Consider the following 18,449-nt stretch of genomic DNA (forward strand, 5'->3'; position numbering starts at 1 on the left):
GGACAAGCGGGCTGAGCTGACAGACTTGCAGAGCCGGTTGGGGGTGCGTCACAAGGGAGGAAAACACAGTCCATGCAAAGGCACAGAAGCAATGGGAAAGCAGGGGCATTCGGAGAAACGTGAGCGTCACAGAAAAGCACCATTCTCCCCTGCAAACGGGCATAATACGTACTACGGGGTATGTGATGTACATTTATGGCCATGGAAACAATGACTTTTCTGGAAAAGGGAATGATGCGGGAGACTTACTCTGAATTACTCCTATTACAAAAAACAAATTCGATGTAAAACGATTTGAGCCCCCCCCCCATACAGAAATCAGCATTTTACTTGATGCTGTGCTGGCCGTCCTGTCGTCCCTGCTGCAGGCACAGGGGTCCCCGGGGCCAGGGACGGCGCTGCCGGCACAGTTAGCCACACGCTCCGAAAATACGGTACGGAAGATGTGCATTTTGCATCCTCAGTACCTGCCAGAAAACTTTATATAATTGCAAGATAAGAAAAACATAACCATCTTGGCTTTGTATCAGTGTCTTTTAAGAAGTTCTCAATGGTGGGGCGCCTGGGTGGCTCAGTCGTTATGCGTCTGCCTTCGGCTCAGGTCACGATCCCGGACTCCTGGGTCCGGGATCGAGCCCCGCATCGAGCCCTGCATCGGGCTCCCTGCTCCGCGGGAAGCCTGCTTCTCCCTCTCCCACTCCCCCTGCTTGTGTTCCCTCTCTCGCTGTGTCTCTGTCAAATAAATAAAATCTTAAAAAAAAAAAAAAGTTCTCAATGGTATGGTGATTATATAAAATTAAAAAGAAATTCTTTTCAGAGATGCATACCGAACTAGTTTGGGGTGCAATGACAAATGCCTTGGATGTTTCCAAATACTACAGCATTGAAAAATGGGGCAAAGGTAGAGCAGACAAAGACACACACAGAGGTTCCCTGACCGCACGATCGTCCTCTCACAGTAAGCTGTATTTCCTCACCTGAGAGGGTGATGGCTGACACTCAGCCACGGGTCTTCCTGAATCTGCTGGGTGTCCTCACAGAAATCCCTCTCAAAGTCTAAAAACAACTCCTTGAAGAATTTAATATAATTGGGAAGTAACCAAGCAACAACTGGGACAAACTCCGATTATATGTATATGAACAGGTAGAATGATTAGGAAAGGGACTCACTTTACAACTGGCACATAAAAAAAAAATGATTAATAATTCACAGGTGTTTTAAGGTCCCTCTAAATCTCCCCTCCAAAAAAAGAAAAAAAAAGGGATAAATTTGACAGAAAATGAAAAACCACCTACTGTGTTGCAGTTTGAATTGCTAATGATTTAAATTTCTAATTTTATTTTTAATTTTTTAAATTAAAAAAAAAGATTTATTTGGCAGAGAGAGAGCATGAGGGGCGGGGAGAGGGAGAAGCAGGCTCCCCACTGAGCAGGAAGGAAGCCCGATGTGGGGCTCAATCCCAGGACCCTTGGATCATGACCTGAGCCGAAGGCAGACGCTTAACCACCTGAGCCACCCAGGCGCCCCTATTTTTTATTTTTTTTAAAGATTTTATTTATTTATTTGACAGAGAGAGAGAGCGAGAGAGCGAGAGAGAGCTTGCTCACACAAGCAGAGGGAGCAGCAGAGGGAGAGGGAGAATCAGGCTCCCGAGCAGGGAGCCCGACTCATGGCTCGATCCCAGGACCTGGAGACCATGACCTGAGCTAAAGGCAGATGCTTAACCGACTGAGCCACCCAGGTGCCCCAAGTTTCTAATTTTAACACCAGATTCTTCATCACTCTGAATAATACTGATCTGCTAGGAATCCATGTTCCTTAAGATTTCATAAGTCACAAAAAATAGGTTAACAAAACCATTAGATTCCTAAACTGCAACGTTCTTATTTTCACTAAATGCTGGACTTGTTAAAGAACAATTTCAAGTTTAAATGGAGCTTAGAATATTTTTCTAGGAAGACCGAAAAAATATTTTACTAAAGATGTGAATTAGGAGTATCCTGAAAACCTAGAAAGTTGTGGAAAATGTATACATAACATTTACTAGACTATGATATAATATATATTTGGGTTTTGCCAATTCCTGGCAAGGAGCTCCTAAAACCCTTGAAATTTCCTGTGATGGAGTGTGTTCTGTTAGTCACAAAACATCCCCTCTGGGCACGCTGGGGTTTATGCTCATGAGGTGCCGTAGGGTGGGGCCCCTTGAGCCTCAGGATGGGACTGGTCACCAGAAAGACCAAATCATTAGAGGGGCTGGAAATTTTAGCTCCACTGCCTCCACTTGGGAAGGGTGGGGGGAAGGCTGGAACACGATCTGATGAGTCTCCAGGTTGGTGAACAAGAACACATCCTTGGCTAGGAGGATGGTGCACCCCAAACTCCGGGGGGACAGGGGCTCCTAGGCTCGGGACCCTTCCAGCCTGGGCCCTACGTATCTTTTCATCTGGTTGTTTGTATCCTTTGCAATAAATCAGCATTCTAGCAAGTAAATGGTTTTTCTCAGTTCTGTGAGCCATTCTAGCAAATGAATCAAACCCAAGCAAGGGGTTGTGGGAATCTCAGATTTGTAGCTGGTCGGTCAGAAGCACAGGTAACCTGCTTGCTCCTGGCGCTGAAGTGTGCGTGTGCGTTGAGGGGCAGGGCAGACCACGCCCGGAACCTGTGGGATCTGCGTTATCTCCAGCTGGATAATAATGGGAACGGAATTGGCCACCCCACTAGGATCTCTGCAGACTCAGAGAATTGGTTGAGGGTGCTGGAAAACACTCCACTGAGCAACACTAAATTATCTTCCTTCTTCATTTCTCCCGAAGGCTTTTATTAAGAACCACCATGGTTTGGTTCTCCAGCAACTTTTATTGGTCAAAGGATGTGGAATTATATGCAGGACCTGTGGTTTAATGAATAGGCTCATTTATAAACCAACTTAACATCTTATTTTAAAAATTCTTGCTTTTGAATAAGCCGATGTGGTAGAACAGACATGCTCCTATCCCATGCAAAAAGCTGTTCAAAAGTGAGCAGCCTGCAAAACTACCATAAATGAGACATTGAATCGAATGTTCTTCCAGCCAGGTCCCAGAATTAGTTCAGTCTGAGAATTTGCTTCACATTCTGACTTGTCAAAATGAAATATCCATGGCATTAAAAAAAGCAAAATTAAAATACCCCAAACTGATACAAACTGATATTTTTATCCAAGTCCCTTTCCAGAGTCTGTGATGCCACTGTGCTCTGTTGATTAAATCAAACAACAAAAGCAGTGGGCAGCTTCTAACTGAAAGATAATGAGATCTACCAATCAGTCTGCAGCTAAAAGTCACAGTGAAAGAACATACAGAAGGTGAAGAATGCTTTTTAACCTTTAACCTTAAATAATACTGCATTTCAACTTTAAAGAAAAGTTCTATTATATGTTTTTTGCATTGACATTTTAAAATATTAGAACAAGTCTTTGTAATACAATATATATTATACTTCAATATACCTTAGGTGAATTAAAAACGTCAACTTGATAACTGTAGTAAGGCATTTAAGTATTCAGCGAAAGCTATACAGAAATTTCTTAATGAGTGGTATTCCTTTAATACTAACTTGATTTAGTGGGTTTCCTTAAAATGAACACAAAACAATAAAAGACTCAAAAAAGAGGCAGTGACATCATACACTGAATCCCAGGAAAAGCACAGTAACAAACGTTTTCCAGCAGGGAGACCAGAGAGAGCAACCAGAAACAGGTGAGCAGTCTCAAATTACACCGTCCATCACATTTACGAAGAGCTGAAAGCAGAATCGACTTCCTAGTAAGTGTGGGAGAAGGTAACAGAATCCTTAGTGCCGATCACAGTGCCTAAAACACAACAGGTACTCAGGCTATGCTTCCTGAACTGATCTGGATGAAGATACTTCCAAATCACCGGAGTGCTGGACAGTGTGAAGTTCATGGAAAAACTCCATTTTTCATTTTATTTCCGTATGTAACTATTGATCTAGTATTTCAAGGGTGGATTATGTAAACACTTTGTGGACTGTGGCGCCGCACTGGCCATCAACGCCAGTCTTTGACTATCTGGTCCTAAAGAGTACGCTGTGCAAGATACCTGACATGATGATGAAAGTACACCTCACCATTAACAGATTTCAGTTCATATGATTAAAAAAACACAAAATTTTAGACTGCATTTAGAGCAGCATTCTATCATACCCTACATCAGCTACCATGCTGTGGAGACAGACTGCACAAGAGTATACACAGCACACAGTCAGGACTGAAACCAAGAGCAGAAGGGAAACAGGAAACAAACTTTTTACATACATGTACACACCTAATGGTACTGTCCATTTAATGAGATTGATTATTATATGATTTGCTCTGCCACATCTACGGGCTTACATAACACCCCAAATTATTTTTCTTCGCACAAATATCTACTTCTGTATAAAGTAGAAAAAGATGGTGGTAAAAAACTTCTTCTTCAAGGTCCGACAACTGTGTCCCAAATACCACTGTATGAACACCTAAAAAATATAAAGAGTGATTTAGAAATATGCGTAACTATAAAAGTACAGACAAATATAGCTTAAAGTCCCATAGGGACTTAGTGAACGTAACTTCCAACTTTACTTAAACTTACCTACACCTGTTAGATAATATGGTAGGAACATAAAAAAGTCCACTGTGGTAAATGGGAAAAAGGAAGCTTTAGAAAGGTAAAAATCTCCATTTGCGAATTTTATATATAAGCCTTCTATTTTAGCCACACATTTAGACTTCAATTTACCCAAAAAAGTCTCCTTATGGATACAAAGGCAGAAAAATCTCTATCCCAATTACTCCCACCACCTACCACTCTTCCTTTCTTTCTGACCATGAGCCTAAGGATTTCCTATAGTTTAAATTCTTTCAAGCAGAACATCTTTTTTAATTGGTAGAGTTTAATCTACCATTTCCTATTTGTCCACTCTGTTCTTTCCTCCTTCTGCCTTCTTTTCGATTATTTAGATTAATTATGTGTTTATCCCATTTAAATTCCAAATTTAAATTTGGCTTATTAGCCAAAACTCTTTGTCATATTATTTTAGTGGTTGCTTTACCTTTTTCTTAATAAGATTTTGGCTTTCTTTGAGCAGTTTTAGGTTCACAGCACAAGGGAGGGAAAAGTCTATAGATTTCCCATATGCCCCCTGACCTCACAGAGGCAGAGCCTCCCCCATTAGCGACATCCCGAACCAGAGAGGTACATCTGTTACGGCTGATGAAGCTACACTGACACATCGTCATCACCCAAAGTCCAGTATTTACATTGTGGTTCAGCCCTGATGCTGTACATTGTATGGGTTTGGACAAATATATAATGACACGTATCCATCATTACGGTATTATACAGAGTATTTCTGCTGCCCCAAATATTGTCTATGCTCTGTCTATTCATCCCTCCCACCCCCAACCCCTGACAACCACTGATCTTTTTATTATTGTCATAGTTTTGCCTTTTCCAGAATGTCATAGTGTTGGAATCATACAGTATGTAGCCTTTTCTTCAGATTGATGTCATTCACTTAGTAATATGCAAGGAAAGTTCATCTCCACTTTTTCATGGCTTGATAGCTCATTTCTTTCTAGCACCGAATAATACTCCATTGTTTGGATGTACGCAGTTTAGTTATCCATTTGCTGAAGGTCATTTTACTTGTTTACAAGTTTTGGTAATTACGAATAAAGCTGCTATAAACATCCATGTGCAGATTTTTGTGTTTTCTTTGCTTTTTTTCTTTTTAAGTAGGCTTCATGCCCAACGTGGGGCTTGAACTCATGGCCTTGAGAGTCAGAGTCACACGCTCTATCGGCTGAGCCAGCCAGGGGCCCCAGATTTTTGTGTTTTCACCTCCTTTGGGTAAATACCAAGGGAGTGAGACTGCTGGACCATATTTACAGATATGTTTACTTTGTAAGAAGCTGCCACACTGTCTTCCAAAGTGGCCGTACCATTTTGCATTCTCACCAGCAATGAGTTAACAGTTCCGACTGCTCCACATTCTTGCTAGTATTTGGTGTTGTCAGCGGCCTGTATTTTGGCCATTCTAACAAGTACATTGTAGTGCTATCTCATTGTTGTTTTAATTTGCATTTCCCTGACGACATATGTATGCTGTGCAGTATCTTTTCATATACTTACTGTCTTCTTTGGTGAAGTGTCTGGTATAGTCTTTGGCCCATTTTTAAATTGGGTTGTTTTCGTACTGTTAAGTTTGAAGGGCTCTTTGTCTAGCTGGTAACAATCCTTTATTACATGTCTTTTAGAAATATTTTCTCGCGGTCTGCGGCATCTCTTGTTGTCTTTCCTCGAGCAGAAGTTTTGTAATGGAGTCTAGCTTATCAATGAGGTCTTTCATGGACCTTTGGTGTTGTATCTAAAAAGTCTAGGTTTTTTTCCTATGTTATCTTGTAGGAGTTTTATAGTTTCATGTTTTACATTTGGGTCTATGATCCATTTCGAGTTAATTTTTGTGAAGCGTGGAAGGTCTGTGTCTAGATTGTTTTTTGCATGCAGATGTCCAGTTGTTCCAGCATCTTTTGTGGAAGAGACTGTCTTTGCTCCTTCATCGAAGATCAGTTGACTATACTTATGTGGGTGTATTTCTGGGCTCTCTATTCTGCTCCACTGATCTATTTGTTTCTTCTTTCATCAACACCAAACTGTCTTGACTACCATAGCTGGATAGTGTCTTGAACTCCAGCAGCCAGTCCTCCGACTTTGTTCTTCTCCTTCAATCCTGTGTTGGCTATTCGGGGTCTTTTGCCACTCCACAGAAACGTGAGAATCAGTTTGGTCTTCCTCATATAGATCTTGTACATATTTTGTCAGAATTATACCTAAGCATTTTCTTTTTTTGAATGCTAATGTAAAGAGTATTGTTTTTATTTTCGAACTGCACTTGTTCATCAGTGATATAGAGAAAAGTGATTGACTTTGTCTACTAACCTTGTATCCTGCTATATAACCGTGCTGTATAAGCGCTTAGGTAGGAGTCTGTGGATTCTTTTAGATTTTCTACATTATAGATGAGCATGTCATCTGTGAACAAAGACAGTTAACTTCTTCCTTCCCATCTGTATACCTTTTATTTCCTTTTCTTATCTTAGCTAGAACTTCCAGGATGGTGTTGAAAAGGAGTGGTGGGAGGGGACATCCTCACCTTGTTCCTTTTAATAGTGGGAAAACTTCAAGTTTGATGATGTTAGTGGTAGTTTTCCGTAGATATTCTTTACCAAGCTGAGAAAATTCCCCTCTATTCCTAGTTCACTGAGAATTTTCATCATGAATGGGTGTTAGATTTTGTCAAATGATTTTTCTCTTGATAGGATCATATAATTTTTCTTCTTTAGCTCATTGATGTGATGGATTACATGAACTGAGTTTGGAACGCTGAACCAGTTATGCATACCTGGGATAAATCCCACTTGGATGTGGTTTATAATTCTTTTTGTACATTGCTGGATTTGATTTGCTAATATTTTATTGAGGATTTTTGCATCTATCATGAGAGATATTGGGCTGTAGTTTTCTTGTAATGTTTTTGGTTTTGGAATTAGGGTAATGCTGGGCTCATAGAATGAGGCAGGAAGTACTCCATCTGCTTCTCTCCTGTGAAAGAGATTGTAGAGAAATGGTATAATTTCTTCCTTAAATGTTTGGTAGAATTCACCAGAGAACCCATCTGGGCCCGGTACTTTCTGTTTTGGAAGATTATTAATTATTGGTTCGATTTCTTTAATAGATGTAGACCTATTCAAATTGTCTGTTTTTTTCTTGAATTTTGGCAAATCATGTCTTTTAAGGAATTGGTCTGTTTCATCTATGTTATCAAGTTTGTGGGCATAGAATTATTCATAGTGTTCCTTCATTATCCTTTTAATGTCCATAGGATCTGCAGTGATGTCCCCTCTTTCATTTCAGATATTAGTAATTTATGTCCCCCCCCTTTTTCTTAATTACCTGGTTATAGGCTTGTTGATTTTATTGATCTTTTCAAAGAATCAGCTTTGATTTTGTTGATTCTTCTCTACTGACTTTCTGGTTTTAATTTCATTAATTTCTGCTGTAATTCTTATTATTTCTTCTGCCTACTTTGGATTTAGTTTGCTCTTCTTTTTCTAGTTTCCTATTGTGGACACTTAGATGACTGATTTTAGATCTTTTTTCTTTTCTAAGTATGCATTCAATGCTATAAATTTCCCCCTAAGCACTGCTTACATGGCATCCCCCCACATTTTGATAAGTTGTGTTTTGAATTTCATTTAGTTCAAATGTTTTTAAATTCCTCTTGAGATTTCTTCTTTGACCCATGAGTTACTTAAAACTCTGTTGTTTAACCTCCACATATTTTGGATTTTCCAGTTATCTGTTATTGACTTCTAGTTTAATTCCACTGTAGTCTGTATGATTTCTATTCTTTTAAATTTGTTAAACTGTGTTTTATAGCTCAGAATGTGTATTCCACTGTTGTTGAAATACCTAATTTTAATTATACAATCACCTCTGGGTTTCATAATGTAGCTGCAAAAGCAATGACAAGCTGTATAGTTAAGCAGGTGTAGAACTCCCGAGCAGTGAACAGAGTTTAAGGTAAGAGGGCCAGCACAGACGCTGTGATGAGAGCACCTACCTGTACACTCTGGCGCTGCTCCTAACAACCACATTCCTGAGCGCTTGGGGCCTGTGCGCGACGTGGTGACCGCAGCTGTCTCAAGGCGGCATCCCCATACTGAATACCAGAGCCCATTCTTTCTGGGTCCAGCTCACCTGAGGACCAAGCAAGTCTTCTTTAAAAAAAGCTTCTATGTTTCTGTGATCCCAAAAATATACTAAGTGAAAAAAGCAAAGTGCAGAGCACTGTGTATAAACAGTTGGTTTGAATAATAAGGAAAAAATACATACATGTTTTAAAATACATACATGTTTTCTTGTATGGGCATAAAAATATCTTTGGAAGGAGACAAGAAGAAGTGAGAATAGGGGTGCCTGGGTGGCTCAGTCGGTTAAGCATCTGCCTTTGGCTCAGGTCGTGATCGCAGGGTCCTGGGATCGAGCCCCACATCGGGCTCCTTGCTCAGCGGGGAGCCTGCTTCTCTCTCTGCCCCTCCCTCCTGCTCTGCTCTCTCTCTCTCTCTCAAGTAAATAAATAAATAAAATCTTTAAAAAAAAGTAAGAATAATAGCTGACTTCAAGAAGGAGTTTTAGATGGCTTGGGGACAGAAGAGGGGTTGTTATGGAGGGAGACTTTCACTGTATCCGCTTTTTATTTTTTGAATTTGGAATTATATGAATATATTGTGTATACAAAGATAAATTAATTTAAAATTAAGCTACAAAGAGACCATTTCCTACTTACCAGACTGGTAAGAACCCAAGTATGATAATACACCCTGTGGGCATGGCTTCAGTGAAATAAGCACTTTCATTCATTATAGTGGGATTAAAAATTGCTACAACCATGCTAGGAGGAATTTGACAGCCTCTACCTAAATTCCAAATGCTTATGTTCTTTCACCTAGCAATTCTACTTCCGGGAACTTATCCTATACATACACTCCACACATGGGAAATGATATATAAAAGGTTATTTACTGCAATATTATTTGTGACAGCAAAATGCTGGCAATACTCCAAATGTCCAAAGTAGACTAGTTAAATCATAGCAATACAGACAACTGAATATTACACACACACACACAACATGTACGTATGTGCATTAGCATACATATGTATATGGAAGTCTCTGTATGTTCATTTGTAATGATCCACAGGTCTAGTAAGTACATAAAGCAAGGTACAGAATTTATAGTATGTTAAGGTTTGTGTAAAAAAAGAGGAGGAGGGGGGCCTGGGTGTCTCATCTAGTTAAGTGACCCACTCTTGATTTCAGCTCAGGTCATGATTTCAGGGTGGTGAGATGGAGCCCCGCATCAGGCTCCACCCTTAGCAGGGAGTCTGCTTCTCTCCTCCTCCCTGTGCCCCTCCGGAGGCTCACATGTGTGCATGCTCTCTAATAAATAAATAAATCTTTAAAAAAAAAAAGGAGGAAACAGCAGTTTTTGAATCATATGAATGTACTGCCTGTTCCGAAAATTTAAAGTACTGCTGAAAAAGTTTAACTTACATCTTTATATTTTTTCACCTAGATGTAATTATGATTTTGATGATCTCAGAAGAAATATATCTTGAAAATTTTCTGAGTCAACTTATATGTACTATATCCATGGATGCAGTATTAAGGTAGCAAGGTAATTAAATAAAACCTTGTGCTAAGCTTAATAATACTCAACACCAAGCCAATTTTAATAACAATGTTACAGAGTCTTTAAAAGTTAACAGTTGTTTTTGTGACAAATTTAGTAAAAAGATTTTTTTGTTTTCAGATCAAGAAAATCCACAAGGATGAAGTGTCCCTCTCTTCCATCTGGGCCCTTGACCCTCTCTCCCTGCACCTCACCCAGCACCCTACTGTCTCTGTCATCTCTCCACCCTCCTCTCCTTTCCCTTCCCTTGTTTTCTCTCAGCATTCACACATGCTAACATTTCTTCCATCACCAAAACCTTTCTTTTAAGTTAACCCTTTGGACCCTACTACACCTTTTCTTTTCAAGAGAGGAGTCAACACTCACTCTACTTTCTCACCTCCTCTTTGTTCCTCAATTGCTGTCTTCTGTTTTCATAATTCTACCGGAGCTGTTCTTGATAAACATGCCCAGTGACTTCCTATTACCCATGCCAGCGGGTGTTTTTTAGTTTAGTTCTTAGCTTAGGAGACTGTTCTCTATTGCATTTGATAGTGAACAAGTCTTTGACTCTCTTATCATTTTGGCTGAAATGATACCCACTTTCCCCTTGTCCTTTCCATACATCTCTGACCATTTCCGTCTCTTTCTCTTTTCTAGGTTCCTCTTCTCCATCTCTGTCTCCAAGGTTCTGCTTTTGATCACTGCTTTTCTCACTCTCAACTGCTCTCGGCTGACCACATTCCTTTCATAGTTTCAACTACTCCTGGGTACTGATGGCTTCCAAATGTATCCGGCCAGCCCAGACTTCTCCCCAGGGCTTATGAGATAACCCCATGGCCTTGTGCCAGTGGTCCCGCAAAGGGAACACATCCAGAACAGAATCATCTACATCCCCTGGAACCTGCTTATCCTCTGGCTTAATGACATCTCTTTCCCAAGTTACCCAAGTGTGACATCTAGTTACCCTCGGCTCCTCATGCCCTCCTGACCCCACCTCCTCACCACCACTCCCCACCCCCAAATCAGTTGCCCTGCCCTATTTAGCACACGAGTCATATGGTGCTACTACCAAAATATTTCCTGGATTCATCTGTATCTCTTCGTCTCTACTTCCACATCCTCCTTAAAGCTTTCATCAGTCATCGTTTACTCGGATTACTCAAAAATGCCTTAATTGGCATCCTGGTCTCCTGTCCTTTCAATCTGTCCTCAACATGGCACCTACATACATGATTTATCTCAAGTCCCAACCTGACCATATTGCTCACTGCTTACCATCCTTGAATAGCTTCCAGTCCTCTACAATCAATCACGTAAGAGCACTTTTAGAAATGCTGAGGCCTAAACCATACTTAAGCCCAATTAATCAGCATCTCGACAGGTGGGGCCTGGGATCTGAGTTTTCCTGCATCCCAGGTGACTAGTGTACAGCCAGGCTTGAGACTCAGTAACCCACAAGATAAAGTTCCAGATCCCTGATGAGAATCACTAGCCTGGCTGCCGCCTCTCTCCAACCTTCTCACCTGCCATCCCACCGTAGTCTCTCTGTTCTAGTGATTTTTACTTTCCGGTTACTTTCAAATCATGCTGTCCCCTCTGCTGGACTACCCTCCTCCCCACTCCCTTAGCCAGTTCACTCTTCCTCACATTGTGAAAGACTGAGCTCGGCTGTCACATCCTCTTGGAACTCTCTCGGACACTACCTCCATGACCTAGCTAGGCAGGTTCCCCTTCTCTGTGTGATCCCAGGATCCTATGCACCCTTCAGTTATTGTACCACCACACCGTACTGTAATTATTTTTTGCTGTCTCCCATGAAAGAGGTTCTTGAGGGCAGGGGTTATGTTTAAATCATTTTTGTATCCCAGCACCTGACAAAGAACAGACATTCAGATATTTGAGTGAATCAATTAAAAAGTGAATGTCCACATATAATTTTGGTGATCTTTAACTCAACTTTATTTTTTTTAAAGATTTTATTTATTTATTTTACTTGACAGAGAGAGAGCACAAGAGGCGGGGAGCAGCAGGCTCCCTGCTGAGCAAGGAGCCTGATGCGGGGCTCAATCCCAGGGTCCTGGGATCATGACCTGAGCTGAAAGCAGCCGCTTAACCGACTGAGCCACCCAGGCGCCCCAAAACTCAACTTTAATAAATGACAATTACAGAGTATTTTGTCAGCTGCCTAAATTAGGATTATTTTAAATTCACTTTTCCTAAAGCAACAAATACAACACTAATGAGACCGGTTACTACTGAGGCACACTCAGTTAGCTTCAGGAATAATTCTCCATGATGCCCAAGCTGCAAGTATCAACATCACGCATGTATCTGTAACTCTCTTAATCTCACACAGGCGGTCCCCCATCATGCCACAGGACAACTGGCCCAGCAGGGCTAGCGAGGTGTTGGCAGAGACTGGACAAAGATCCAATCTTCCTCCTCTAAGCCGTGGACCACAAAAAGCTGTGGTTCTAAAAGCAAACTGTCGCCGAAACCCTGACTGCCCATCCTCTTTCACCAGTGGTGCAACAAAGCCATTCTGGAAAAGTGGGGCCTTTGCCTCAGCCACGGGGGCAAGGCCTTCGAGACCGTAAGTGGCAATTTTAGGTTGGCAGGGGTAGAGAGAATGCTCTTTGACCAAATCACTCCTGGAAAATTAAAAAGTGGTACTCCTGAGCTAGAGAGTAAAATATGCTGAAGACAAGTTTATTAATGGAAAGCCTTTTACCTGATTCAATTTTGTTAAGTATTTTTCTCGCACATTGTACAAAGGCCTCTTCCACATTCTCCCCCGTTAGTGCACTTGTTTCCAAAAACATCAGCTCTAAAAGTGACAGCAAACAAAATGCAAAGCTACGTTTAGAAGGCGATCACAACTGAGGTACCGACAGCCTGTTGAGGATTCTCTCCGAAGAGCAGGCAAAATGGAATCTGTTACTTAAAAACCACATATTTCTGCAAATACAGAATCAATAAATGTCAATATATTTTGTTAAATGCTAGAAGAACTCTCAGCCTTCCTCACCAGCGTCGAGTATCTTGTGCTGGCCCTCGTCTACTGAAGATGCACGGTGAGGAAGCAGGCTGCCTGAAGCCGCCCAGCGGTCGACACGAGACGAATATTCTCCCAATACTCTTCACGTCACCACAGATACCACGGGGGGGGGGGGGGGGGGGGGGGGGGTGCTACACTGCAGCTTCTCATCCTGCCGGTGACGAGGTCCTCCCTGGACTCATACTTTTCTTACCCACCAGAGCAGTTACTAACCCTTGCTTCTGTATTTACAAGCTCACGATAGCTTCTGTTCTTCTCACATGCTTATTTTCTTAGCATAAAACCAGTCAATTTGTAAGAATATAATTTGGTAGTCCTAGAGTCCAACTGAAAATCGAGACTAGGATATTTTAAGTTCTTGACTGGTTCTAAAAATTAAAGTTCTTTAAAATGTCTCAATTCTGATCATTCCGTTATCTATAAGCAACCATTAATTTTATGTGTCATTCTCTGGTTTTCTATATGGAAATTCAGAGAATTTTCAAAGGCATATAACCAAATGACTTCAATTTAATGTAAGTAAAATAAAACCAATGAACCCAGTATTTCTTCCACCATTTTCCCCTTCTATTTAGAACTAACGTTTTACCAACTTAGCTCCAAATTACATTAGAAAAAAGGACAGGCCATCATGCGATTAGGGCCTTTAGAAATTATTACAAACTTAACTTTAGACCAAGGCCTGTGCTTAGACCAAAAAGTCATAACAGAATATTAGTACATTTGCTTTTATCATCATCATAACCTTTGTAGGCAGAATGCAATATAGTGAAAATATGCTAAGTAAGTCTAACTTTACTGAAAACACTGGGAAATTTCACATTTCTTGAGTAACGTTTAATCTTAAAATTCCAATAGGTGTAAATTCAAAGCAATGTTATTACCCCCAAATCTGCCCATTTGAAAAGCAGTAGTAGGTAAAAGGTCACTTGCCATTTTCTTGAGCAAATCTGGAAGCTTCTAAGAAAGTAACTTCACGATCTGCATCCAGGTCCTTCTTGTTCCCACAGAGGATGATCACAATGTTCTGACTCGCTAGCATTCTGGCATCTGTTAACCAATTAGTAAGCGCATTGTAGGTTTCTCGGCTGCGTAATATAAGATTGTGAAAATAGTACATGTATTTTATAAAGCTAGCAACTCTTTCCAGTCATTCACACTACTCACACACTGCTTTTGCACACGTCAGGGTAATGTCGACAACCTTTAAGGTAACACAGGTAGCCTGAATGCCCCATTACACACCATACCACAGGGTGTGATTGTTTTGTTTCCAGAAAAATGAAACCGCAAGTCAGATATTTTGCTGTTTGATTTTGCCCGATCAAGACGCAAAAGGAAACAGATGTTCCTTTATTCATTTTACAAATATTTACTGAGCTCTTAACTCTTAGCTCAATTATGTGTGGCATCGGTGAGCAAGATCTAACATCTGCTGCATTTACCAGCTCTGTGCAATATGGTGGTACTTTGTTCTGGAGGAATTTATCACGTTCTTTATAAGGACTCTGTGACACAGACTCTATCCCCCTTTTCCATGAGAAACCCGAACCCAGAGAGTTTGATTAAGTTGCCCCAAGTCACACAAGCAGCCAGTGGCAGAGGCAGGGCTTGACCAGGTCTGTCTAACCCCAAGTCTGAGATCTACTGTTTTCGGCTCGGATACATCTGGGGATACGTCTGCTCTGCCGGCGCTCCCGGACAGCCGAATGACTTCGCACGTTAGCAAGCTGAGCCTTCCACCACCTGAGCAAGTGCGGGCGGGCTGGGCCAGGAGCTGCCCGCTTCCTCGCCAGTGTGCCTCATCACGAACACGCAGACTGGGTGTGCGTCACAGCAACAGTGACACCCTCTCAGCTGCGCAAGTTCCTACCCAGACGGCCACCAGCTGATAGGGTGGAGATGACATTTTTAAGGTGGTGCCAGCAAACACTGAGATCGGCACTGTCTGATGGGACTTCCAAGGACAAGAATGTTCTATAACCCACACTGTCTCATACAGCAACCACCGGCCACATGTGGCTGCTGGGCACTTGAGATGTGGCAGGTGAGACCAAGGAGCTAAGTTTTTAATTTAATTTGTGATATGTGGGTGATAGCTACACACAGGACAGTGCACTCACATTCTTATGATGTGCCAAGAGCTCTACATTAACCAATTTAACCACCTGAAAATCGCATAACACAATCATCATTACTCCATATAACAGACAGGGAAACCGAAGTCCAGAGAGCTAGAGCACCTTGCCTGAGGACATCACACGGCTAGTAACCTGCACCTGAGGTCTGAACCCAGGCAATCGGGGCGCAAAGCCTGTGCCCTCAACTTTCATCGATGTCAATTACTTCTAATAATTTACCATACGTAAACTTTCACTTTGTGAACCTTGAGGAATATATCAAAGCATCAAAGCATCATGCTAAAAAACACAATAAAACACTAGGGATACTTTATGTATCTAAAACCTCACCCAAAGATTTCCTTACCGGTTAAGTAGTGGTAGGGGTTGACTCAAACACCTCTAAGACCCCAAATGAAAGGACTGAGGGGATTCCAGATTCCCAGCCACACTGCCTGCCCTGACACGCAAAACACACACTACACGCAGGTGCGTCTTGGGAAGACCAGACTTTGGGGAGCAGAGCCCCAAGCTGCCTCCGTGGGGGAGTTCACATTACCTGGTGATGTCATAGACGAGGAGCGCTCCCGCAGCACCTCTGTAATAACTTCTCGTCACAGACCTGAAAGAATTATACTGCTTTTACTTCCAGCCAATCGAGATCCTTTACTACTGAGCACTGTCACCCATTTTTCTTTGTAAACCTTGACATGGGGACAGACGTTGCTTAAAACAGAAATGATTCAGACATTTGAATGTATGTATGAGGGGCTCCTGTCTGAAGTCATGTCACAGAAATGCTAGGAAGTGGGGGGACGTTAGGCTGAGACAAATATGTCATTTTCTAACAGGTAGATGAAACTCTCCCACAGAAGTTAAGATTATCTTTGAACTTACAGGGAAGCACTTGAGAGAGCTAGATGGACACTAAGTGCTCAGCAATCCTACTCTGCTTCCTCTGGGGGTTCTAGGTCTTCCCCATGTCCCTGCAGAGCTGCTCCCTACTCTTTCCCAGGGAAAAGGAAAGTCCGCGAAGGGGAATTGGCTCATCTTCCAACCAGGAACCCACAGCCAACTACCCGCCCCCCCCCCCCCGCACTCACCTTTTGCCTCGCCCCACTTACTAACAAGGAAACATGGCTTTACCTATCTTACCTGTCTCCACCGAGTGCCTCTGAACGTCTTAGCCATTTTCACGGTCCTGCGGGTTACTTTCAGTAACACTTTCTCCCCTGTATTATCAGTCTCTCCCTCTTTGTTAGGTTTTTTTCCCCCATTAGCAACATAAAATGTGCTCTGGTACCTCCCACCTTAAAATACACGAAGATATGCAGCGCGATCCTTTCAGAGCTCTTCTCTGCATCTAAATTCCTCCGAAGAGTTGTCTTTGCTGTTTCCTTCTCCTCACCTCGTCTCCCGTCTATGTCCCCTACTCCGCGGTGCTGAGCCCAGCGGCATTTCTTGGTCCTCATCCCTCCACCTTGCCTCGCCCCTCCCCGGATGCCTCCCCCGCTCCACCTCTGCAGCCACAACCTCCTCCTCTCCCACCAGCCAGCGTTCCTCCTCCAGCTCTGGGTCCTTCTTCTGAGCCTGCCCTGTCTATACCGGAGTTCCTCAGTGCTGGGGCTCAGTTCTGGGTTTTCTTTTCTATTCACACCTGGACTCCAACGTCATCTTCAGCTCAGCCTCCTTCTGTAAGATCCAGCTGTTGCCCCAACATCTCCACATGACTGCCTAGTGAACCCGTGCTGTACTTCACATTTATAAGACAGAACACTCTGCTTCCCAGCCTGCAGGTCCATCCTGGTTTGGGGTGAGGCTGGGCACCACCATCCCTCTGTTCACACAGCCAGAAAGCTCTGTGTTTATCCTCGCCTCCTCTTTTTGCCCACCTCTGTATTGGACCCATCAGTCAGGTTCCATCGCACTAACTGAACGTATCCTACATTGTGCATGTCCCACCACCTTCACTGGTACCATCATAATCCAAATCACCAAGTCTCTGCCTGGACCCCTGCAGTCACCTATGGCTGGTGTCCCCACTACCATGCATGTCCCCACTGCCACTTGTGTCCCTCAGTCTATTCTCCTGAGCAACCAAACTCCTCATCAAGACCTACAAGGCTCCCTGTGCTCAGGGGCTGCAGATTGAGTTCAATCTCCAAGAGGCAATGATTTAGTCAGTCCTGTTTACCTACTGAAACCTCAAAAAGAAACCCTAAATGATGGAGTTTAGAGACCTTCTGAGCTCATAAACACTTGGAGGTGCTGGAAGGGTAGTGCATCCAAAGAGGGCATGGGAGCTCAGCACTCAGTTCCTATATCCAATGCCCAATGCATCTCTTCCATTTGGCTGTTCCTGGGTTGTACCCTTTATAATAAACTGGCGACAATAAATACTGTGCTTTTTCTAAGTTCTGTGAGTCACTCTAACAGATTATTGAACCTGGGGGATGGGTCATGGGAACCTGTGACTGGTGTATGAAGTGGGAGCAGGTCTGTGGGATGGGACCCTTAGTCTCTGGGGCCTGATGTTAACTCCAGAGAATCAGAATTGAGTTGAACTACTGGCCACAGAGTTGGTGTTAGAGAACTGGAGCTGGTATGGAAAACCCTGCCCACGCCCCCCCCCCCCCCCCCCCCGCCAATTTGGTGTCAGAAAATAGGCACCACAGAACACTGCCTCCCTTTAGGGCAAAAAGAGAACTGGGGACCTTATCAACAATAAACAAAAGGACTCATTATGACTTTGATACTTTGAAAAGGGCAGCTATTTTTAAATGTATTTTTAGCTCCTAAACTCCAAAGGCAGATAGGTAGCCTGAAGCTTCCCCTTTCTACCTTTAGATTGCTCTACAGAGGGGCATATGCTTTAAGAAATGGCAGACAGGCACCGCGTGAGCAGGATCAGATCATTAGTTCTTCCCGGGGTCACCTCTCCAAGGGGGGGGGAGGGCTCTTTTCCACATATGTGAAGAGACAACT

General features: G+C 42.6%; 1 protein-coding gene across 2 annotated transcripts in view; it reads right to left on the reverse strand.

Annotated features, from left to right (window-relative positions):
• Positions 1-2,832: 2,832 nt before the first annotated feature.
• RAB4A (RAB4A, member RAS oncogene family) overlaps positions 2,833-18,449 on the reverse strand; it is a 46,743-nt gene continuing 31,126 nt past the window's right edge. Inside the window, exons 4-8 of one of the 2 annotated variants that reach the window (XM_021692288.2) lie at positions 16,024-16,086; positions 14,278-14,432; positions 13,018-13,113; positions 8,672-8,808; positions 2,833-4,522 (exon numbers count right to left, since the gene is read on the reverse strand). In XM_021692288.2, coding sequence (XP_021547963.1) covers positions 8,693-8,808; positions 13,018-13,113; positions 14,278-14,432; positions 16,024-16,086 — 430 coding nt within the window. In that variant the 3' untranslated portion in view covers positions 2,833-4,522; positions 8,672-8,692. The remainder of the gene's footprint in view (positions 4,523-8,671; positions 8,809-13,017; positions 13,114-14,277; positions 14,433-16,023; positions 16,087-18,449) is intronic. The other variant, XM_021692289.2, reaches the window with a different exon arrangement.

Source organism: Neomonachus schauinslandi, chromosome 6 (assembly GCF_002201575.2).
Source record: "Neomonachus schauinslandi chromosome 6, ASM220157v2, whole genome shotgun sequence".
Lineage (NCBI taxonomy): Eukaryota > Metazoa > Chordata > Mammalia > Carnivora > Phocidae > Neomonachus > Neomonachus schauinslandi.